General features: G+C 45.5%; 1 protein-coding gene across 5 annotated transcripts in view; it reads right to left on the reverse strand.

Moving 5' to 3' along the window:
- Positions 1-20,576: 20,576 nt before the first annotated feature.
- The window catches only part of LOC139543138 (regulator of G-protein signaling 17-like), a 160,042-nt gene continuing 155,233 nt past the window's right edge, over positions 20,577-25,385 (reverse strand). For 2 of the 5 annotated variants that reach the window (XM_071349357.1, XM_071349356.1), the window contains exon 6: positions 20,577-22,355. In XM_071349357.1, the coding sequence (XP_071205458.1) occupies positions 22,167-22,355 (189 nt within the window). In that variant the 3' untranslated portion in view covers positions 20,577-22,166. The remainder of the gene's footprint in view (positions 22,356-25,385) is intronic. The other 3 variants (XR_011668609.1, XR_011668607.1, XR_011668608.1) reach the window with 3 other exon arrangements.

The following is a 25,385-nucleotide window of genomic DNA, read 5'->3' on the forward strand; positions in this document are numbered from 1 at the left end:
CTCGTCGAACATTGTTTTTTAACGTTACGAATACAGATGTTATGAATAGAGCAGACCGTGATTCCTTGTTGTACGTGTAAGAGGCAATGGTTTGTTCTACAACTTGTCCAGCATGAACGCGCCCCCCGATGCACAACAGGTGAAACACCCATTTTAAGTTCTATCGTCATGACAATGTTTTCTGTGGGGAAAAGCCCCAAAGAAGAAGCTAATTTCGTCTGACTTCTTAATGCCTGAGGACACACCCTCCGTCTATTTGGGAGTACTAGAGATGTACAATTCCCATCACGTCCCACTGGATCAGAAAAAGAGCAACAAATCGCTAGCCAATTCACCTGACTTGTCCGTTACATCTCAGCTCCTTTGCATGACACTTACTAGGTTCTCCTAAAAGTCTTCTGTTGACCTTATCATTGATGAGAACTAACTGTAATGACCCTGTAAACATCTATAAATGATTAAATGCTGTAGAGATCATTATGAGGTGGTCCTACCATAATGTGACGGTACAGAGCCAACTCTCCTCGGCCGAGACGGGGTCCTGTTCACAATGTAGGAAACGGACCGAAACTGTTTGAAAGAAGGTGAAAACGGGGAGGTGGCCTAATATCTAGATGAAAGAAGGTGAAAACGGGGAGGTGGCCTAATATCTAGATGAAAGAAGGTGAAAACGGGGAGGTGGCCTAATATCTAGATGAAGGGAGGTGGCCTAATATCTAGACGTGTCCAATTAGAAACGCCTGTTTCCCATTGCGTTTTTTTTGTTGCTATGATGTGCAGTCATGAGCCTGATTCTAGCGTCCTGGTCAGGAATATGAGTGCGTGGTTCTGCTGTTTGTGGAGCTCTGTGGTTATTTCCTGTGAATCCAGAGTGGGACCAGATCAGCCTGTTAAATCTGTCTGACAGACACACAGAGAAACGAGCTGCAAGATTAGATGCTTAATTACTGTAGTCTGATTAGGATTCAGTGGATGAATTCAGACAGACCCTGTCTCTGTGGTGAAGTATTCAGCCCATTCATCTCTCTGGCAGGTAACACGTTAACCCCCTCTCTCTGGCAGGTAACATGTAAACCCCCTCTCTCTGGCAGGTAACACGTTAACCCCCTCTCTCTGGCAGGTAACATGTTAACCCCCTCTCTCTGGCAGGTAACATATAAACCCCCTCTCTCTGGCAGGTAACATGTAAACCCCCTCTCTATGGCAGGTAACACATTAACCCCCTCTCTCTGGCAGGTAACATGTTAACCCCCTCTCTGGCAGGTAACACAATAACCCCCTCTCTCTGGCAGGTAACACGGTAACCCCATCTCTCTGGCAGGTAACATGTAAACCCCCTCTCTCTGGCAGGTAACATGTAAACCCCCTCTCTATGGCAGGTAACATGTTAACCCCCTCTCTATGGCAGGTAACATGTAAACCCCCTCTCTCTGGCAGGTAACATGTAAACCCCCTCTCTCTGGCAGGTAACATGTAAACCCCCTCTCTCTGGCAGGTAACATGTTAACCCCCTCTCTCTGGCAGGTAACACATTAACCCCCTCTCTATGGCAGGTAACGTAAACCCCCTCTCTCTGGCAGGTAACATGTTAACCCCCTCTCTCTGGCAGGTAACATGTTAACCCCCTCTCTCTGGCAGGTAACACGTTAACCCCCTCTCTCTGGCAGGTAACACGTAAACCCCCTCTCTGGCAGGTAACACGTTAACCCCCTCTCTCTGGCAGGTAACATGTTAACCCCCTCTCTCTGGCAGGTAACATGTTAACCCCCTCTCTCTGGCAGGTAACACGTTAACCCCGTCTCTCTGGCAGGTAACATGTAAACCCCCTCTCTCTGGCAGGTAACACGTTAACCCCCTCTCTCTGGCAGGTAACGCGTTAACCTCTCTCTGGCAGGTAACATGTTAACGCCCTCTCTCTGGCAGGTAACTCGTTAACCCCGTCTCTCTGGCAGGTAACACGTTAACCCCTTCTCTCTGGCAGGTAACACGTTAACCCCCTCTCTCTGGCAGGTAACATGTTAACCCCCTCTCTCTGGCAGGTAACACGTTAACCCCCTCTCTCTGGCATGTAACATGTTAACCCCCTCTCTCCCTCAACCCCTCTCTCTGCATGGTGAATATATCTAGCCCCTCTCTACCTCAGCCTCTCTCTCCGTCTCTCAATTTAAGGGCTTTATTGTCATGGGAACCATATGTTAACATTGTCAAAGCAAGTGAAATAGATAATAAACATAAAAATTAACAGTAAACGTTACTCACAAAAGTTCCAACAGAATAAAGACATTTCAAATGTCATATTATGTCTATTTACATTGTTGTAATGATGTGCAAATAGTTAAAGTACACAAGGGAAAATAAATAAACATAAATATGGGATGTATTTACAATGGTGTTTGTTCTTCACTGGTTGCCCTTTTCTTGTGGCAACAGGTCACAAATATTGCTGCTGTAATGGCACATTGTGGTATTTCACCCAGTAGATATGGGAGTTTATCAAAATTGGATTTGTTTTTGAGTTCTTTGTGGGTCTGTGTATTCTGAGGGAAATATGTCTCTAATATGGTCATACAATGTGAAGGAGGTTAGGAAGTGCAGCTCAGTTTCCACCTCATTTTGTGGGCAGTGTGCACATAGCCTGTCTTCTCTTGAGAGGCAGGTCTGCTTACGGCGGCCTTTCTCAATAGCAAGGCTATGCTCACCGAGTCTGTACATAGTCAAAGCTTTCCTTAAGTTTGGGTCAGTCACAGTGTTCAGGTATTCCGCCACTGTGTACTCTCTGTTTAGGGCCAAATAGCATTCTAGTTTGCTCTGTTTTTTTGTAAATTCTTTCAAATGTGTCAAGTAATTATCTTTTTGTTTCTCATGACTTAGTTGGTTCTAGTTGTGTTGATGTCCTGGGGCTCTGTGGGGTCTGTTTGTGTTTGTGAACAGAGCCCCAGGACCAGCTTGCTTAAGGGGATATTCTCCAGGTTCATATCTCTGTAGGAAATGGCTTTGTTATGGAAGGTTTGGGAATCGCTTCCTTTTAGGTGTTTGTAGAATTTAACGGCTATTTTCTGGATTTTGATAATTAGCGGCTATCGGCCTAATTCTGCTCTGCATGCATTATTTGGTGTTCTACGTTGTACACGGATGACATTTTTGCAGAATTTTGCATGCAGAGTCTCAATTTGGTGTTTGTCCCATTTTGTGAATTCTTGGTTGGTGAGCGGACCCCAGACCTCACAACCATAAAGGGCAATGGGTTCTATGACTGATTCAAGTATTTTTAGCCAGATCCTAATTGGTATGTCAAATGTTATGTTCCTTTTGATGGCATAGAAGGCCCTTCTTGCCTTGTCTCTCAGATCATTCACAGCTTTGTGGAAGTTACCTGTGGTGCTGATGTTTAGGCCAAGGTATGTACCGTTTTTTGTGTGCCCTAGGGCAATGGTGTCTAGATGGAATTTGTATTCTTGGTCATGGCAACTGGACCTTTATTGGAACACCATTATTTTTGTCTTACTGAGATTTACTGTCAGGGACCAGGTCTGACAGAATCTGTGCAGAAGATCTAGGTGCTGCTGTAGGCCCTCCTTGGTTGGGGACAGAAGCACCAGATCATTAGTAGACATTTGACTTCAGATTCTAGTAGGGTGAGGCTGGGAGCTCAAGACTGTTCTTGTGCCCTCGCCAATTCGTTGATATGTATGTTGAAGAGGGTTGGGCTTAAGCTGCATCCCTGTCTCACCCCACGGCCCTGTGGAAAGAAATGTGTGTTTTCTGCCTATTTTAACCTCCATCTTGTTTTGTTTGTTTCATAACGTCGCATATTGTTCCCCTAACACCACTTTCCATCAATTTATGTAGCAGGCCCAAATTGAGTTGAAAGCTTTTTTATGAAATCAACAAAGCATCAGAATACTTTGCCTTTGTTTTGTTTGTCAATTGGGGAGTGCAGGGTGAATACGTGGTTTGTCGTATGGTAATTTGGTAAAAAGCCAATTTGACATTTGCTCAGTACATTGTTTTCGCTGAGGAAATGTATGAGTCTGCTGTTAATGATAATGCAGAGGATTTTTCCCAAGGTTGCTGTTGACGCAATTCCCCCCGGTAGTTATTGGGGTCAGATTTGTCTCCACTTTTGTGGATTGGGGTGATCAGTCCTTGGTTCCAAATATTGGGGAAGATGCCAGAGCTGAGGATGATGTTAAAGAGTTTAAGTATAGCCAACTGCAATTTGTGGCCTGTATATTTTATCATTTAATTTAGGATACCATCAACACCACAGGCCTTTTTGGGTTGGAGGGTTTGTATTTTGTTCTGCAGTTCATTCAATGTAATTGGAGAATCCAGTAGGTCTTTAATAAATGATTCAAATGTTTGTATTTGATGTAAACTCATCAAAAAAAGAAACGTCTTCTCACTGTCAACTGCGTTTATTTTCAGCAAAATTAACACGTGTAAATCTTTGTATGAACATAACAAGATTCAACAACTGAGACATAAAGTGAAGAAGTTTCAAAGGCATGTGACTAACAGAAATTGAATAATGTGTCCCTGAACAAAGGAGGGGTCAAAATCAAAAGTAACAGTCAGTATCTGGTGTGGCCACCAGCTGCATTAAGTACTGCAGTGCATCTCCTCCTCATGGACTGCACCAGATTTGCCAGTTCTTGCTGTGAGATGTTACCCCACTCTTCCACCAAGGCACCTGCAAGTTCCCAGACATTTCTGGGGGGAATGGCCCTAGCCCTCACCCTCCGATCCAACAGGTCCCAGACGTGCTCAATGGGATTCCGATCCGGGATCTTCGCTGGCCATGGCAGAACACTGACATTCCTTGCAGGAAATCACGCACAGAACGAGCAGTACGGCTGGTGGCATTGTCATGCTGGAGGGTCATGTCAGGATGAGCCTGCAGGAAGGGTACCACATGAGGGAGGAGGATGACTTCCCTGTAACGCACAGCGTTGAGATTGCCTGCGATGACAACAAGCTCAGTCCGCTGATGCTGTGACACAGCGCCCAGACCACGACGGACCCTCCACCTCCAAATCGATCCCGCTCCAAAGTACAGGCCTCTGTGTGACTCTCATTACTTCAACGATAAACGCGAATTTGACCATCACCCCTGGTGAGACAAAACCGCGACAGGTCAGAGAAGAGCACTTTTTGCCAGTCCTGCTGGTCCAGCGACGGTGGGTTTGTGCCCATAGGCGATGTTGTTGCTGGTGATGTCTGGTGAGGACCTGCCTTACAACAGGCCTACAAGCCCTCAGTCCAGCCTCTCTCAGCCTATTGCGGACAGTCTGAGCACTCATGGAGGGATTGTGCGTTCTTGGTGTAACTCGGGCAGTTGTTGTTGCCATCCTGTACCTGTCCCGCAGGTGTGATGTTCGGATGTACCGATCCTGTGCAGATGTTGTTACACGTGGTCTGCCACTGCGAGAACGATCGGCTGTCCGTCCTGTCTCCCTGTAGCGCTGTCTTATGCATCTCACAGTACAGACATTGTAATTTATTGCCCTGGCCACATCCGCTGTCCTCATGCCTCCTTGCAGCATGCCCAAGGCACGTTCACGCAGATGAGCAGGGATCCTGGGCATCTTTCTTTTGTTGTTTTTCAGAGTCAGTAGAAAGTTATCTTTAGTGTCCTAAGTTTTCATAACTGTGACCTTCATTGCCTACCGGCTGTAAGCTGTTAGTGTCTTAACGACCGTTCCACAGGTGAATCATCATTAATTGTTTATGGTTCATTGAACAAGCATGGGAAACAGTGTTTAAACCCTTTACAAATTGTGAAGTTATTTGGATTTTTACGAATTATCTTTGAAAGACAGGGTCCTGAAAAAGGGAAGTTATTTTTTTTGCTGAGCTTACATGTTTTTGCTGTTTGTTCTTTGTTTCTATATTGGAGAAGTGATTTGTCCACACGTATCGTTTTGAATAGATAATTCTTTGTGTTGTTTGTTTAGAGTTTTACAATTTTCCCAGAAGTGGTTAGATTCTATGGATTCTTCAATTACATTGAGCTGATTTATGACGTGCTGTTCCTTCTTTTTCCGTTGTGTATTTCTGTATTGTTTTAGTGATTCACCACAGTGACGTCGTAGACTCAGGGTTTCTGTATTGTTTTAGTGATTCACCACAGTGACGTCGTAGACTCAGGGTTTCTGTATTGTTTTAGTGATTCACCACAGTGACGTCGTAGACTCAGGGTTTCTGTATTGTTTTAGTGATTCACCATAGTGACGTCGTAGACTCAGGGTTTCTGTATTGTTTTAGTGATTCACCATAGTGACGTCGTAGACTCAGGGTTTCTGTATTGTTTTAGTGATTCACCATAGTGACGTCGTAGACTCAGGGTTTCTGTATTGTTTTAGTGATTCACCATAGTGACGTCGTAGACTCAGGGTTTCTGTATTGTTTTAGTGATTCACCATAGTGACGTCGTAGACTCAGGGTTTCTGTATTGTTTTAGTGATTCTCCATAGTGACGTCGTAGACTCAGGGTTTCTGTATTGTTTTAGTGATTCTCCATAGTGACGTCGTAGACTCAGGGTTTCTGTATTGTTTTAGTGATTCGCCATAGTGACGTCGTAGACTCAGGGTTTCTGTATTGTTTTAGTGATTCGCCATAGTGACGTCGTAGACTCAGGGTTTCTGTATTGTTTTAGTGATTCGCCATAGTGACGTCGTAGACTCAGGGTTTCTGTATTGTTTTAGTGATTCGCCATAGTGACGTCGTAGACTCAGGGTTTCTGTATTGTTTTAGTGATTCGCCATAGTGACGTCGTAGACTCAGGGTTTCTGTATTGTTTTAGTGATTCGCCATAGTGACGTCGTAGACTCAGGGTTTCTGTATTGTTTTAGTGATTCGCCATAGTGACGTCGTAGACTCAGGGTTTCTGTATTGTTTTAGTGATTCGCCATAGTGACGTCGTAGACTCAGGGTTTCTGTATTGTTTTAGTGATTCGCCATAGTGACGTCGTAGACTCAGGGTTTCTGTATTGTTTTAGTGATTCGCCATAGTGACGTCGTAGACTCAGGGTTTCTGTATTGTTTTAGTGATTCGCCATAGTGACGTCGTAGACTCAGGGTTTCTGTATTGTTTTAGTGATTCGCCATAGTGACGTCGTAGACTCAGGGTTTCTGTATTGTTTTAGTGATTCGCCATAGTGACGTCGTAGACTCAGGGTTTCTGTATTGTTTTAGTGATTCGCCATAGTGACGTCGTAGACTCAGGGTTTCTGTATTGTTTTAGTGATTCGCCATAGTGACGTCGTAGACTCAGGGTTTCTGTATTGTTTTAGTGATTCGCCATAGTGACGTCGTAGACTCAGGGTTTCTGTATTGTTTTAGTGATTCGCCATAGTGACGTCGTAGACTCAGGGTTTCTGTATTGTTTTAGTGATTCACCATAGTGACGTCGTAGACTCAGGGTTTCTGTATTGTTTTAGTGATTCACCATAGTGACGTCGTAGACTCAGGGTTTCTGTATTGTTTTAGTGATTCACCATAGTGACGTCGTAGACTCAGGGTTTCTGTATTGTTTTAGTGATTCACCATAGTGACGTCGTAGACTCAGGGTTTCTGTATTGTTTTAGTGATTCACCATAGTGACGTCGTAGACTCAGGGTTTCTGTATTGTTTTAGTGATTCACCATAGTGACGTCGTAGACTCAGGGTTTCTGTATTGTTTTAGTGATTCACCATAGTGACGTCGTAGACTCAGGGTTTCTGTATTGTTTTAGTGATTCACCATAGTGACGTCGTAGACTCAGGGTTTCTGTATTGTTTTAGTGATTCACCATAGTGACGTCGTAGACTCAGGGTTTCTGTATTGTTTTAGTGATTCACCATAGTGACGTCGTAGACTCAGGGTTTCTGTATTGTTTTAGTGATTCACCATAGTGACGTCGTAGACTCAGGGTTTCTGTATTGTTTTAGTGATTCACCATAGTGACGTCGTAGACTCAGGGTTTCTGTATTGTTTTAGTGATTCACCATAGTGACGTCGTAGACTCAGGGTTTCTGTATTGTTTTAGTGATTCACCATAGTGACGTCGTAGACTCAGGGTTTCTGTATTGTTTTAGTGATTCACCATAGTGACGTCGTAGACTCAGGGTTTCTGTATTGTTTTAGTGATTCACCATAGTGACGTCGTAGACTCAGGGTTTCTGTATTGTTTTAGTGATTCACCATAGTGACGTCGTAGACTCAGGGTTTCTGTATTGTTTTAGTGATTCACCATAGTGACGTCGTAGACTCAGGGTTTCTGTATTGTTTTAGTGATTCACCATAGTGACGTCGTAGACTCAGGGTTTCTGTATTGTTTTAGTGATTCGCCATAGTGACGTCGTAGACTCAGGGTTTCTGTATTGTTTTAGTGATTCGCCATAGTGACGTCGTAGACTCAGGGTTTCTGTATTGTTTTAGTGATTCGCCATAGTGACGTCGTAGACTCAGGGTTTCTGTATTGTTTTAGTGATTCGCCATAGTGACGTCGTAGACTCAGGGTTTCTGTATTGTTTTAGTGATTCGCCATAGTGACGTCGTAGACTCAGGGTTTCTGTATTGTTTTAGTGATTCGCCATAGTGACGTCGTAGACTCAGGGTTTCTGTATTGTTTTAGTGATTCGCCATAGTGACGTCGTAGACTCAGGGTTTCTGTATTGTTTTAGTGATTCGCCATAGTGACGTCGTAGACTCAGGGTTTCTGTATTGTTTTAGTGATTCGCCATAGTGACGTCGTAGACTCAGGGTTTCTGTATTGTTTTAGTGATTCGCCATAGTGACGTCGTAGACTCAGGGTTTCTGTATTGTTTTAGTGATTCGCCATAGTGACGTCGTAGACTCAGGGTTTCTGTATTGTTTTAGTGATTCGCCATAGTGACGTCGTAGACTCAGGGTTTCTGTATTGTTTTAGTGATTCGCCATAGTGACGTCGTAGACTCAGGGTTTCTGTATTGTTTTAGTGATTCGCCATAGTGACGTCGTAGACTCAGGGTTTCTGTATTGTTTTAGTGATTCGCCATAGTGACGTCGTAGACTCAGGGTTTCTGTATTGTTTTAGTGATTCGCCATAGTGACGTCGTAGACTCAGGGTTTCTGTATTGTTTTAGTGATTCGCCATAGTGACGTCGTAGACTCAGGGTTTCTGTATTGTTTTAGTGATTCGTCATAGTGACGTCGTAGACTCAGGGTTTCTGTATTGTTTTAGTGATTCACCATAGTGACGTCGTAGACTCAGGGTTTCTGTATTGTTTTAGTGATTCACCATAGTGACGTCGTAGACTCAGGGTTTCTGTATTGTTTTAGTGATTCACCATAGTGACGTCGTAGACTCAGGGTTTCTGTATTGTTTTAGTGATTCACCATAGTGACGTCGTAGACTCAGGGTTTCTGTATTGTTTTAGTGATTCACCATAGTGACGTCGTAGACTCAGGGTTTCTGTATTGTTTTAGTGATTCACCATAGTGACGTCGTAGACTCAGGGTTTCTGTATTGTTTTAGTGATTCACCATAGTGACGTCGTAGACTCAGGGTTTCTGTATTGTCTTAGTGATTCACCATAGTGACGTCGTAGACTCAGGGTTTCTGTATTGTTTTAGTGATTCACCATAGTGACGTCGTAGACTCAGGGTTTCTGTATTGTTTTAGTGATTCACCATAGTGACGTCGTAGACTCAGGGTTTCTGTATTGTTTTAGTGATTCACCATAGTGACGTCGTAGACTCAGGGTTTCTGTATTGTTTTAGTGATTCACCATAGTGACGTCGTAGACTCAGGGTTTCTGTATTGTTTTAGTGATTCACCATAGTGACGTCGTAGACTCAGGGTTTCTGTATTGTTTTAGTGATTCACCATAGTGACGTCGTAGACTCAGGGTTTCTGTATTGTTTTAGTGATTCACCATAGTGACGTCGTAGACTCAGGGTTTCTGTATTGTTTTAGTGATTCACCATAGTGACGTCGTAGACTCAGGGTTTCTGGGTTTCTGGGTTTTTTGTTAGACAGGTTTCTCTCTTTTTATGTTTCGCATTCTTCATCAAACCATTTGTCATTGTTGTTCATTTTCTTAGATTGTCTGCTTGAAATGTTTAGATTTGATAGGGAAGCTGAGAGGTCAAATATACTGTTTAGGTTTTCTACTGCCAAGTTTATACCTTCACTATTACAGTGGAACGTTTTATCCAGGAAATTGTCTAAAAGGGATTGAATTTGTTGTTGCCTAATTGTTTTTTTGGTAGATTCTCTCTCCATCTCGCTCTCCCACAGAGTGAGAGCCTGTCCTCTCCCTCTCTCTTGTGACAGGCAACCTCTATATGTTGAGGTCACTACTGAATGAGGCCCATTTTATAGGTTACTGTATGTTGAGGTCACTACTGAATGAGGCCCATGCTGTAGGTTACTGTATGTTGAGGTCACTACTGAATGAGGCCCATGCTATAGGTTACTGTATGTTGAGGTCACTACTGAATATGAGGCCCATATTATAGGTTACTGTATGTTGAGGTCACTACTGAATATGAGGCCCATATTATAGGTTACTGTATGTTGAGGTCACTACTGAATATGAGGACCGTGCTATAGGTTACTGTATGTTGAGGTCACTACTGAATATGAGGCCCATGCTATAGGTTACTGTATGTTGAGGTCACTACTGAATATGAGGCCCGTGCTATAGGTTACTGTATGTTGAGGTCACTACTGAATGAGGCCCATTTTTATAGGTTACTGTATGTTGAGGTCACTACTGAATGAGGCCCATGCTGTAGGTTACTGTATGTTGAGGTCACTACTGAATGAGGCCCATATTATAGGTTACTGTATGTTGAGGTCACTACTGAATGAGGCCCATGTTATATGTTACTGTATGTTGAGGTACATCCATGTCTAATTATGTTTCAGACAACATTATGGCTGATGACATCATGAGGAAATGACCTTTGGGTCACGTTCATTAGCGCATGCCATGACGACACACTTTAATACAGCTCAGAGCAGAATGACAGGCTTAATCATAGTTTTACGGTAACATTATAGATTATGTGAGGGTTGACGTCCTGTCCTCTTGTCCAGCCAGTCCTCTTGTCCAGCCTGTCCTCTTGTCCACCCAGTCTTGTCCCTCTAGCATCCAGGTTGACTCCTCCTGTCCAGCCTGTCCTCCTGTCCAGCCTGTCCTCTTGTCCTCCTGTCCAGCCTGTCCTCTTGTCCAGCCTGTCCTCCTGTCCAGCCTGTCCTCCTGTCCAGCCTGTCCTCCTGTCCAGCCTGTCCTCTTGTCCTCCTGTCCAGCCTGTCCTCCTGTCCAGCCTGTCCTCCTGTCCAGCCTGTCCTCTTGTCCAGCCAGTCCTGTCCCTCTAGCATCCAACAAATGGCCCTCTTGACCACAGAAGCTGAGGAGACGAACAAACTCTCTGTTCGTCTCTCTGTCCTAAACATAAAACTGAAAATTAAAACATGAAGGTTTAAGGCCTACTTTCAACTGTGAGGCTTGGTTAATTTTGCACATTGAGGAGAAATTATGATTTGAAGGTGTGTCCACATACTTTTGTATATCTGTATAGTGTATACTTTATAAACAAAAGTATGTGGACACCCCTTCAAATTAGTGGATTCGGCTATTTCAGCCACACCCGTTGCTGACAGGTGTATAAAATCGAGCACACTACCATGCAATCTCCACGGACAAACATTGGCAGTAGAATGGCCTTACTGAAGAGCCCAATGACTTTCAACGTGGCACCGTCATAGGATGCCACCTTTCCAACAAATCAGTCAAATTTCTACCCTGCTAGAGCTGCCCTGTCAAATCTAAGTGCTGTTATTGTGAAGTGGCAATGTCTAGGAGCAACAACGGCTAAGCCGCGAAGTGGTAGACCACACAAGCTCACAGAATGGAACTGCCGAGTGCTGAAGCGCGTAGTGCGTAAATATCGTCTGTCCTCGGTTGCAACACTCTACCGAGTTCTGTTCGTCAGGAGCTTCATGAAATAGGTCTCCATGGCCGAGCAGCCTCACACAAGCTTAAGATCACCATGCGCAATGCCAAGCATCGGCTGGAGTGGTGTAAAGCTCGCCACCATTGGACTCTGGAGCAGTGGAAATGCGTTCTTTTTGTGACCAAAAAAGGGTTTCTGGATGAGCAGCAGCAGTTCTCGTCCAACAGTGAAGTCATCAAAGCGAGCCCTGACGTTATCCATCAGCTTCTGGATGAAATCTACACGGTTGGGAACATCTTTGTCTCCCTGCGTTTGCACCAGAAGATTGGGGAAGTGGAGAAGTTCTCCCTGGAGATCATTCTTGAAAAGCTCCAATTTCTTCTGGAAAGCCTGGACTGCTGTTATCATATCACTGCTGTCCCGTCCCTGCAGCTTCACTTTCAGTTACGGTGTGATGTAATGTCTGTCACACTGTGCTGTCCCGTCCCTGCATCTTCACTTTCAGTTGATTTAAGATGTGATGTAATGTCTGTCAAAATTGCAACTGTTTCCCTCTTCTCCTCATCTTCCAAAAACTCAGAAAACTGGAGTTGCCTTGTGACTCTTTTGTCCTGAATGTCCCAAAAGCGTTCCAAAACCCTGCCTTTGCTGAGTCATCTGACATTGTTGTACAGTAGTAGGTCATTAAAACTAGCATTGGCCTCGGTCAGAAAGCCTCGTAGCAGGCGGTGCATTGGCCTCGGTCAGAAAGCCTCGTAGCAGGCGGTGCATTAGCCTCGGTCAGAAAGCCTCGTAGCAAGTGGTGCATTGGCCTCGGTCAGAAAGCCTCGTAGCAGGCGGTGCATTGGCCTCGGTCAGAAAGCCTCGTAGCAGGCGGTGCATTGGCCTCGGTCAGAAAGCCTCGTAGCAGGAGGTGTATTGGCCTCGGTCAGAAAGCCTCGTAGCAGGCGGTGTATTGGCCTCGGTCAGAAAGCCTCGTAGCAGGCGGTGTATTGGCCTCGGTCAGAAAGCCTCGTAGCAGGCGGTGTGGTCGGGATGATGTTGCTCTCAAAAAGTTGATCAGTTTCATCATCGTTGTCATGACCTCAGAATGCTATTTTCCCAGACTGACACACAGGACAGATTGATAGATGATGCAGTGGTAAGATGTCAGGTCCGGGTGGTCCTCTTTCAAAACGTGCAGCCAGTCCCCTCCCTCTTCCTGTCATGGCTGGACCTCCATCTGTGCTGATGGAGACCCCTGACTTCAGATCTCTCCCTCTTTTTGTCAGCATCTCTTTGATGTCCTCATGGATATCCTGTCCCTGTGTGTGTGTGCTTCTAGATGTGTTAAGCCCAACAGCTCCTCACAGAATCTAAAATATAAATGAAATATATTTAACGTTTTTTTGGTTACTACATGATTCCATATGTGTTATTTCATAGTTTTGATGTTTTCACTATTATTCTACAATGTAGAAAATAGTAAAAATAAAGAAAAACCCTGGAAAGAGTAGGTGTGTATAAACTTTTGTCTTGTACTGTGTGTGTGTGTATATATATATATATATATATCTACCTATCTTTTTAAAATGTATTTTCCTTTATTATTTTCCCCTAATTGGAGTAAACTAATAAACAATAACACTTAGGGTTCTACTTCCAGCTTCTACATACTATTTTCATTTTACAGACAAAATCTGTTTTACAATCGTTATATTTAGTTTGTTTTTGGTCCTGTTCCCTCCTCAACCTCTCCCATCTATTTCTGAACACCATCCAGTTTGATTTCTATTTGCCATATATTTTTCACCTGTGCTGTGATGTTTCACAAAATAACTGAACCTTTCTATTCTCATAGTTTCTACAGTTGTAAAATTAAAGATAAAATGTTTTGCTAAAATAATTATATTATTGTTTGATCGACTATGACTTTTCAGATCAACCAGCAGTGCTATCTGAAGAGTTAGCTCCAGGTAAAATGTTGCACTTCCTCAGACATTCCTGGACCTGTGACCAAAAACAAGCTACATATGGACAATACCAAAACAAATGATCTAATGATTCTGTCTCGTTGCAGGAGAATCTGCAGAGCTGGGAGGGTTGTACCCCCCATTATAAACAACATCCCCCTTCCTCTTGCCTCTTCCATTTTTACAGTAATGCTGCAATTAGTTGGTTGTCATTTTTGTTAGCTACATGTGTGACATAACTCCACCAGTCATATTTATGATATAATTGACAAAGATTTTTTTCATTACTATTTTATGGAGAAAAAAAAAGAACGTTTTTTATCAATTAGTATATTTGAGTTTAACCACAACACTAGGAAGAGTCTTGGTGTTTGCAAACTTCTTCGATTTAAGAATGATGGACGCCACTGTGTTCATGGGAACCTTCAATGCTGCAGAAATGTTTTGGTACCCTTCCCCAGATCTGTGCCTCGATACAATCCTGTCTCAGAGCTCTACAGACAATTTCTTTGACCTCATGGCTTGGTTTTTGCATACACTGTCATTTGTGGGACCTTATATAGACAGGTGTGCCGTTCCAAATCATGTCCAATCAATTGAATTTACCACAGGTGGACTCCAATCAAGTTGTAGAAACATCTCAAGGATGATCAATGGAAACAGGATGCACCTGAGCTCAATTTAGAGTCTCATAGCAAAGGGTCTGAATACTTATGTAAATAAGGTATTTCTGTTGTTAATTTTGTTTTACATTTGCAAACATTTCTAAAAACCTATGTTAGCTTAGTCATTGTGGGGTATTGTGTGTATATTTATGAGGAATAAATTAATGTAATCCATTTTAGTATAAGGCTGTAACGTAACAAAATGTGGAAAAAGGGGAAGGGGTCTGAAAACTGTACGTATTATGTATAAATATGTACTGTTCCAATTGTACTTACAAACATTTGTAGTTTTTTAAGGAACAATGCAATTTGTGGCCAGACGGACACCCTGTCTAAAAATAAAGGTCATTATAAATAAACATCTAAGGTTGGGTTCCCGGACATGGAACAAGTCTAGTGCTTGACTAATATGTACTTTCGAAAGAGAGTCTATATTCAGCATGCATTTTAGTCCAGGACTAGGCTAAATCTGTGTGTGGGGAAACTCTACAGTATTGACTATTTAAAAGCGGCTGAGAGAGTAAGAGGACCAGACAGTGTGAAGGGACTTGGCTTGGGACAGGAAGGGGACCAGACAGTGTGACAGTACTTGGCTTGGGACAGGAAGGGGACCAGGTAGTGTGAAGGGACTTGGCTTGGGACAGGAAGGGGACCAGACAGTGTGAAGGGACTTGGCTTGAGACAGGAAGGGGACCAGACAGTGTGAAGGGACTTGGCTTGGGACAGGAAGGGGACCAGACAGTGTGAAGGGACTTGGCTTGAGACAGGAAGGGGACCAGACAGTGTGAAGGGACTTGGCTTGGGATAGGAAGGGGACTATGCAGTGTGAAGGGACTTGGCTTGGGACAGGAAGGGGACCAGACAGTGTGACAGTACTTGGCTTGGGACAGGAAGGGGACCAGGCAGTGTGAAGGGACTTGGCTTGGGACAGGAAGGGGACCAGACAGTGTGAAGGGACTTGGCTTGGGACAGGAAGGGGACTATGCAGTGTGAAGGGACTTGGCTTGAGGCAGGGAAGAGGACCAGACAGCGTGAAGGGACTTGGCTTGAGACAGGAAGGGGACTATGCAGTGTGAAGGGACTTGGCTTGAGACAGGAAGGGGACTATGCAGTGTGAAGGGACTTGGCTTGAGACAGGAAGGGGACCAGACAGTGTGAAGGGACATGGCTTGGGACAGGAAGGGGACCAGACAGCGTGAAGGGACTTGGCTTGGGACAGGAAGGGGACCAGGCAGCGTGAAGGGACTTGGCTTGGGACAGGAAGGGGACCAGAAAGTGAAGGGACTTGGCTTGGGACAGGAAGGGGACCAGACAGCGTGAAGGGACTTGGCTTGAGACAGGAAGGGGACTATGCAGTGTGAAGGGACTTGGCTTGAGACAGGAAGGGGACTATGCAGCGTGAAGGGACTTGGTTAGAGACAGGAAGGGGACCAGACAGTGTGAAGGGACTTGGCTTGGGACAGGAAGGGGACCAGGAAGTGAAGAGACTTGGCTTGGGACAGGAAGGGGACCAGACAGTGTGAAGGGACTTGGCTTGGGACAGGAAGGGGACCAGACAGCATGAAGGGACTTGGCTTGGGACAGGAAGGGGACCAGACAGTGGAGAGACTTGGCTTGGGACAGGAAGGGGACCAGACAGCGTGAAGGGACTTGGCTTGGGACAGGAAGGGGACCAGACAGTGGAGAGACTTGGCTTGGGACAGGAAGGGGACCAGACAGTGCGAAGGGACTTGGCTTGGGACAGGAAGGGGACCAGACAGTGGAGAGACTTGGCTTGGGACAGGAAGGGGACCAGACAGTGGAGAGACTTGGCTTGGGACAGGAAGGGGACCAGAGAGTGGAGAGACTTGGCTTGGGAAAGGAAGGGGACCCGGCAGTGTGGACAGGGATTTGGCTTGGGACAGGAAGGGGACCAGACAGCGTGAAGGGACTTGGCTTGGGACAGGAAGGGGTCCAGGAAGTGTGAAGGGACTTGGCTTGGGACAGGAAGGGGACCAGACAGCGTGAAGGGACTTGGCTTGGGACAGGAAGGGGACCAGGAAGTGTGAAGGGAATTGGCTTGGGACAGGAAGGGGACCAGGCAGCGTGAAGGGACTTGGCTTGGGACAGGAAGGGGACCAGGAAGTGTGAAGGGACTTGGCTTGGGACAGGAAGGGGACCGGACAGCGTGAAGGGAATTGGCTTGAGACAGGAAGGGGACCAGACAGCGTGAAGGGACTTGGCTTGGGACAGGAAGGGGACCAGGAAGTGTGAAGGGACTTGGCTTGGGACAGGAAGGGGACCAGGAAGTGTGAAGGGACTTTTCCCCATTATTTTTAGAGCGATCTCTCCGCTTTCCCAGAGAATCTCCATTGTTATTGTTTTACAGCTTCCACAAAGTTACACTAAAACTTTCAATGCAGATTCACAGAAAAACCAGTGAGATGTAGATTACAACATAGATGGTCGCCGGGAGTCCAAATACAGTCGGAGATCCATTTGCTCGTGAAAGTTTAGAAAAAAGTATAAATCGGATTTCTACTTTTTATTTCTATTTCAAAATGTGGACTAGGTTGTGGAGACGTTTTGACAACATCTAATTTAATCACATAGATTTAAATATTAAAGCAGCAAAATGTGCAGATGTAGACTTTCACTGCTAGTTACTGTATAATATCATTCCCACCAGCAGCCCCTCTAGTCCTTCCCACCAGCAGCCCCTCTAGTCCTTCCCACCAGCAGCCCCTCTAGTCCTTCCCACCATCAGCCCCTCTAGTCCTTCCCACCAGCAGCCCCTCTAGTCCTTGGTTAGGCCCCTTCCCACCAGCAGCCCCTCTAGTCCTTGGTTAGGCCCCTTCCCACCAGCAGCCCCTGTAGTCCTTCCCACGAGCAGCCCCTCTAGTCCTTGGTTAGGCACCTTCCCACCAGCAGCCCCTCTAGTCCTTGGTTAGGCCCCTTCCCACCAGCAGCCCCTCTAGTCCTTCCCACCAGCAGCCCCTCTAGTCCTTGGTTAGGCCCCTTCCCACCAGCAGCCCCTCTAGTCCTTCCCACCAGCAGCCCCTCTAGTCCTTCCCACCAGCAGCCCCTCTAGTCCTTCCCACCAGCAGCCCCTCTAGTCCTTCCCACCAGCAGCCCCTCTAGTCCTTGGTTAGGCCCCTTCCCACCAGCAGCCCCTCTAGTCTTTGGTTAGGCCCCTTCCCACCAGCAGCCCCTGTAGTCCTTCCCACCAGCAGCCCCTCTAATCCTTCCCACCAGCAGCCCCTCTAGTCCTTCCCACCAGCAGCCCCTCTAGTCCTTCCCACCATCAGCCCCTCTAGTCCTTCCCACCAGCAGCCCCTCTAGTCCTTGGTTAGGCCCCTTCCCACCAGCAGCCCCTCTAGTCCTTGGTTAGGCCCCTTCCCACCAGCAGCCCCTCTAGTCCTTCCCACCAGCAGCCCCTCTAGTCCTTCCCACCAGCAGCCCCTCTAATCCTTCCCACCAGCAGCCCGTCTAGTCCTTCCCACCAGCAGCCCCTCTAGTCCTTCCCACCAGCAGCCCGTCTAGTCCTTCCCATCAGCAGCCCCTCTAGTCCTTCCCACCAGCAGCCCCTCTAGTCCTTCCCACCAGCAGCCCGTCTAGTCCTTCCCACCAGCAGCCCCTCTAGTCCTTCCCACCAGCAGCCCGTCTAGTCCTTCCCATCAGCAGCCCCTCTAGTCCTTCCCACCAGCAGCCCCTCTAGTCCTTCCCACCAGCAGCACCTCTAGTCCTTGGTTAGGCCCCTTCCCACCAGCAGCCCCTCTAGTTCTTAGTTAGGCCCTTCCCACCAGCAGCCCCTCTAGTCCTTCCCACCAGCAGCCCCTCTAGTCCTTCCCACCAGCAGCCTCTCTAGCCCTTCCCACCAGCATATGGTCTGGGGTAAATGTTGGCACGATGTTGGCATGGCGTCTACTGTATGAGATCTGAGATACACCTGTACAACATACCTGGAAACACACAGACAATTGCACACACGCTAGCACACACGCACACGTGCGCACACACACACACAGTTTCGATAATTGACCCCTGTTGATTTACTTCTGTGTGTGTGTACTAGATAGCTCTTTCTGACAGTATTAGTGAGTTGTGTGTATTAGTGAGATGTGTGTATTAGTGGGATGTGTGTATTAGTGAGATGTGTGTATTAGTGGGATGTGTGTATTAGTGGGATGTGTGTATTAGTGGGATGTGTGTATTAGTGAGATTGTGTGTATTAGTGAGATGTGTGTATTAGTGGGATGTGTGTATTAGTGGGATGTGTGTATTAGTGGGATGTGTGTATTAGTGGGATGTGTGTATTAGTGAGATGTGTGTATTAGTGGGATGTGTGTATTAGTGGGATGTGTGTATTAGTGTGATGTGTGTATTAGTGGGATGTGTGTATTAGTGGGATGTGTGTATTAGTGAGATGTGTGTATTAGTGGGATGTGTGTATTAGTGGGATGTGTGTATTAGTGGGATTGTGTGTATTAGTGAGATGTGTGTATTAGTGAGATGTGTGTATTAGTGAGATGTGTGTATTAGTGGGATGTGTGTATTAGTGGGATGTGTGTATTAGTGAGATGTGTGTATTAGTGGGATGTGTGTATTAGTGGGATGTGTGTATTAGTGGGATGTGTGTATTAGTGGGATGTGTGTATTAGTGAGATGTGTATATTAGTGGGATGTGTGTATTAGTGGGATGTGTGTATTAGTGGGATGTGTGTATTAGTGGGATGTGTGTATTAGTGGGATGTGTGTATTAGTGGGATGTGTGTATTAGTGGGATTGTGTGTATTAGTGGGATGTGTGTATTAGTGAGATTGTGTGTATTAGTGGGATGTGTGTATTAGTGAGATGTGTGTATTAGTGAGATGTGTGTATTAGTGGGATGTGTGTATTAGTGGGATGTGTGTATTAGTGGGATGTGTGTATTAGTGAGATGTGTGTATTAGTGAGATGTGTGTATTAGTGGGATGTGTGTATTAGTGGGATGTGGGATGTGTGTATTAGTGAGATTGTGTGTATTAGTGGGATGTGTGTATTAGTGGGATGTGTGTATTAGTGAGATGTGTGTATTAGTGAGATGTGTGTATTAGTGGGATGTGTGTATTAGTGAGATGTGTGTATTAGTGAGATGTGTGTATTAGTGGGATGTGTGTATTAGTAGCCTCGTGGTTAGAGGAGGCAGGTAGCCTCGTGGTTAGAGGAGGCAGGTAGCCTAGTGGTTAGAGGAGGCAGGTAGCCTAGTGGTTAGAGGAGGCAGGTAGCCTCGTGGTTAGAGGAGGCAGGCAGGTAGCCTCGTGGTTAGAGGAGGCAGGCAGGTAGCCTCGTGGTTAGAGGAGGCAGGTAGCCTCGTGGTTAGAGGAGGCAGGTAGCCTCGTGGTTAGAGGAGGCAGGTAGCCTCGTGGTTAGAGGAGGCAGGTAGCCTCGTGGTTAGAGGAGGCAGGTAGCCTAGTGGTTAGAGGAGGCAGGTAGCCTCGTGGTTAGAGGAGGCAGGTAGCCTCGTGGTTAGAGGAGGCAGGTAGCCTCGTGGTTAGAGGAGGCAGGTAGCCTCGTGGTTAGAGGAGGCAAGTAGCCTCGTGGTTAGAGGAGGCAGGTAGCCTCGTGGTTAGAGGAGGCAGGTAGCCTCGTGGTTAGAGGAGGCAGGTAGCCTCGTGGTTAGAGGAGGCAGGTAGCCTCGTGGTTAGAGCGTTGGGCCAGTAACCGAAAGGTTGCTAGATCGAATCCCTGAGCTGACAAGGTCAAAAATCTGTCGTTCTGCCTCAGAACAAAGCAGTTAACCCACTGTTCCCTGATAGGCTGTCAATGTAAATAAGAATTTGTTCTTAATTGACTTGCCTAGTTAAAAAAAAAATAAGAGCTTGTGAGCGAGAGGACCATTTACCACCTACAGGTGGCGCCAGAGTGGCAGGGCCTTTCAACCTGGAAACACCCAAACTCAAATGGCTCCCTATCTAGTGCACTACTTTTGACCAGAGCTGAGGGAATCTGGTCAAAAGTAGTGCACTATTTAATGGAATAGCGTGTCACATAAAGCACTTTACTGATAGTTTGTGTTGATGGTCTCTTAATTTTTTTGTTTATATAGGTACAGTAAAATCATTATCACAGTTGAACAAAAAATGTAAATAAATAACATTAATAATACTAACTTTAAAGCATTTTGACTGACAATAAGTCAAGTTAAGACCTAGGCATCATCTTCTGTCTAACTACAGACATATGTTGTCCTCAAACTCCATTTCCCATAAAGCAGTTAACAATTCAATAGCATTTTTTATTTGTTTTTTTTTAAACATATTTTTTGTTGTCCTTTTTCCCCCCTCCCACCTGGGATGGAAAGTCGCTTAGCCCCTCCCCTCCCTGATTGATCGACCAACCACAGCTCAACTCAATGCCAATCATAGCAGTGAGGTGAGGGAGACAGTGGCCAGGTCAAAGGTGAGAGTTCAAAAGTCAGAATCGGATTAGAGCAGCAGTGTCCAGGCAGTCCAGTCCGGCAAAGGGAGGGAGGGAGAGGGGGGTCAGGGTTGGGAACGTTGCGTGAACGTTGTCTTTAACGTTGTGTGAACGTTGGAAAGTAGTCCGACTCACTCCGGTGTCTTATTGCCGAGTTTCTCCTATCTGAGCGCTCTTCCAAAATTAGGACATTTGTCAGGAGAAAGAAAAAATATATATGCTATATACAAATACAGTTAATATAAAACAAAAAGCAAATTGTTGTATGTAAATCCAAATAATCAGTAGTTGGTGCTGAAGCAGCTGTCACCACAAGCAGTTAAATGAATGAAATCAGAACAGAAATAATGTGTCTGTCTCCTCCTGTGGAAAAAGCCTTGTGTGTTCCAGTTAACTTGGCTTGTCAAATGGAACCCTTTTCCCTATATAGTGCACTACTTTTGACCAGAGCCCTATGCGGGTAGTGCACTATGCAAGGAATAGGGAAGCATTTGTGGGTGTCTGTGCAGTCAGGAAATCCATATATGGCATGACGAAGTGAGTTCGTAAAAAACAACAACTGTGAAATGTATGGCAACCAAAAAAATCATACAGAATATTTCCTACAACAATCATTAGAAGAATCCACAAAAGGATCAATATTTTCTCCTTTAGTGGTTGTGCAATGGAGAGAGACAGAGGGGGAGTGGATGGAGAGAGACAGAGACAAGGGATAGAGATGGAGTGAGACAGAGAGAGAGTGAGGATGAAGGGCGAGCGAGACTGAGACAGTGAGGAAGAGCAGAGGGAGAGAGTGGAGAAAGAGAGAGTGAGATCCAGAATGTGACAGAGAGAGAGGAGTGTGAGTGAGTGAGTGAAATGTTGTGGACCTATGACTCTGAGGAGGTGCGGGAGCCCGGGTGAACCTATGACTCTGAGGAGGTGCGGGAGCCCGGGTGAACCTAGGACTGAGGAGGTGCGGGAGCCCGGGTGAACCTAGGTCTGAGGAGGTGCGGGAGCCCGGGTGAACCTAGGTCTGAGGAGGCGCGGGAGCCCGGGTGAACCTAAGACTCTGAGGAGGTGCGGGAGCCCGGGTGAACCTAGGACTGAGGAGGTGCGGGAGCCCGGGTGAACCTAGGACTGAGGAGGTGCGGGAGCCCGGGTGAACCTAGGTTTGAGGAGGCGCGGGAGCCCGGGTGAACCTAAGACTCTGAGGAGGTGCGGGAGCCCGGGTGAACCAATGATCTGTAGAGAGACGAGTTGAGGAAGCGAGGGTAGGAGTCTCTGTGCATTAAGGTATAGATCTGAAGCTGGGCGTCCTCAAAGGTGTGGGGCGTAGGCTCCTGTATCTTCCTGTTAATCACCTCTCTCACCCGGGAGTCCAAACTCACCTGAGAGAGAGACAGAGACAGACAGAGACAGACAGAGACAGACAGAGAGAGAGACAGACAGAGAGAGACAGAATGAAGGACAGAGAGAATAAATGACAAAGATTAGCCATTGACTCTCAATAAACAACATGTCAAAAAACACTCAAAATACCAGAGAAGGAAAGAGCATCACCACTCACACATCACAGTGAATTTGTAATGGATTTCCAACCCAGTGAGTTTCTATAGTTGTACAGTAAATAGATATTAGAGGGATAAAGAGAACATAGAGTCTATAACTAATAGAATAGTACCTTCCCCAGGGCAGAGGAGACAGACAGACTAGGTGAGTGGTCTCTCACTGAGGAGACAGACAGACTAGGTGAGTGGTCTCTCACTGAGGAGACAGACAGACTAGGTGAGTGGTCTCTCTCTCTCTCTCTCTCTGACAGACAGACTAGGTGAGTGGTCTCTCACTGAGGAGACAGAGACTAGGTGAGTGGTCTCTCTCTCTCTGACAGACACAGCCTCAGGTACTCACTCTAAATAAAGCGGCTAGCTTTTGATAAAAACACACAGGTTCATTCGCACATACACGCACACAAAAACTATGAAAAGAAAACCTCAAAACACACTGGACACACTACAGTCCAGGCATCCATTCCACCACAGAAGGAAATGACAAATACACCCAGCAAGAAGGCCTTAACTTCTCTGGGATAGGTGGCAGTATTTTCACATCCGGATGAAAAGCATGTCCAAAGTAAACTGCCTGCTACTCAGGCCCAGAAGCTAAGATATGGATATTATTAGTAAATTTGGAAAACACTCTGAAGTTTCTAAAACTGTTTGAATCATGTCTGTGACTTATTTGGCAGGCGAAACCCAGAGGACAAACCATTCAGATATTTTTTTTGATGTCACTCTTTTCAATGAGCTTTCATTGGGAATCCAGATTTCTAAGGGACCTTCCTGCAGTTCCTATCGCTTCCACTGGATGTCAACAGCCTTTAGAAATTGGTTGAGGTTTTTCCTTTGAGAAATGAAGAAGTAGCACTGTTCAGAACGAGGGTAGAGAGAAGTGTACTCTTTGTTAGAGGCGCGTGACCTGAAAGCTCGCTACACTTTGCTCTCCTCCGGAATTGAACACAGATCATCCCGTCTTAACTTTGATCGATTATTTATGTAAAAAAAATACCTAAAGTTGTATTACAAAAGTAGTTTGAAATGTAACTTATGAGATATTTTGTAGTCATGTTGCGCTAGTTGGAACCGGTGTTTTTCTGGATCAAACGCGCCAAATAAATGGATATTTTGGATATATATCGACGGAATTAATCGAACAAAAGGACCATTTGTGATGTTTATGGGACATATTGGAGGGTCAACAGAAGAAGCTCAAAGGTAAGGCATGAATTATATCGTTATTTCTGCGTTTTGTGTCGCGCCTGGAGGGTTGAGATAGGATTGTCTGTGTTTGTTTACTGGGGTGCTGTCCTCAGATAACAGCAATGTTTGCTTTCGCCGTAAAGCCTTTTTGAAATCTGACATGTTGGCTGGATTCACAACAAGAGTAGCTTTAATTTGGTGTATTGCATGTGTGATTACATGAAAGTTTACTTTTTATAGTAATTTATTTGAATTTGGCGCTCTGCGTTTTCACTGGATCTTGGCCGGTGGGACGCTAGTCCCACATATCCCAGAGAGGGACTAACTCTGCTATCAGCGGGTCAACAGAGATGCTTAGTGCGTGTGTTGCGCTCGACAACATGAACGGAAAGAATGACGGAAATCACATTTACATTACGGTAATGCATCTTAACAGAACATGCAACTCATGTAATGAAGCAGCCAATAAAACTTAATTTTCAAATGTTTTCCAAAATGCAATTAGCTGGAAAACACCATTCTAAACAGCACACCTGGGAAAACACCATTCTAAACAGCACACCTGGGAAAACACCATTCTAAACAGCACACCTGGGGAAAACACCATTCTAAACAGCACACCTGGGAAAACACCATTCTAAACAGCACACCTGGGAAAACACCATTCTAAACAGCGGACCTGAGAAAACACCATTCTAAACAGCACACCTGGGAAAACACCATTCTAAACAGCACACCTGGGGAAAACACCATTCTAAACAGCACACCTGGGAAAACACCATTCTAAACAGCACCCCTGGGAAAACACCATTCTAAACAGCACCCCTGGGAAAACACCATTCTAAACAGCACACCTGGGAAAACACCATTCTAAACAGCACACCTGGGAAAACACCATTCTAAACAGCACACCTGGGAAAACACCATTCTAAACAGCACACCTGGGAAAACACCATTCTAAACAGCACACCTGGGAAAACACCATTCTAAACAGCACACCTGGGAAAACACCATTCTAAACAGCCCACCTGGGAAAACACCATTCTAAACAGCACACCTGGGAAAACACCATTCTAAACAGCCCACCTGGGAAAACACCATTCTAAACAGCACACCTGGGAAAACACCATTCTAAACAGCACACCTGGGAAAACACCATTCTAAACAGCACACCTGGGAAAACACCATTCTAAACAGCACACCTGGGAAAACACCATTCTAAACAGCACACCTGGGAAAACACCATTCTAAACAGCACACCTGGGAAAACACCATTCTAAACAGCACACCTGGGAAAACACCATTCTAAACAGCACACCTGGGAAAACACCATTCTAAACAGCACACCTGGGAAAACACCATTCTAAACAGCACACCTGGGAAAACACCATTCTAAACAGCACACCTGGGAAAACACCATTCTAAACAGCACACCTGGGAAAACACCATTCTAAACAGCACACCTGGGAAAACACCATTCTAAACAGCACACCTGGGAAAACACCATTCTAAACAGCACACCTGGGAAAATACCATTCTAAACAGCACACCTGGGAAAACACCATTCTAAACAGCACACCTGGGAAAACACCATTCTAAACAGCGGACCTGGGAAAACACCATTCTAAACAGCACACCTGGGAAAACACCATTCTAAACAGC

This window comes from Salvelinus alpinus, chromosome 17 (genome assembly GCF_045679555.1).
Source record: "Salvelinus alpinus chromosome 17, SLU_Salpinus.1, whole genome shotgun sequence".
NCBI classification, from domain to species: Eukaryota; Metazoa; Chordata; class Actinopteri; order Salmoniformes; family Salmonidae; genus Salvelinus; species Salvelinus alpinus.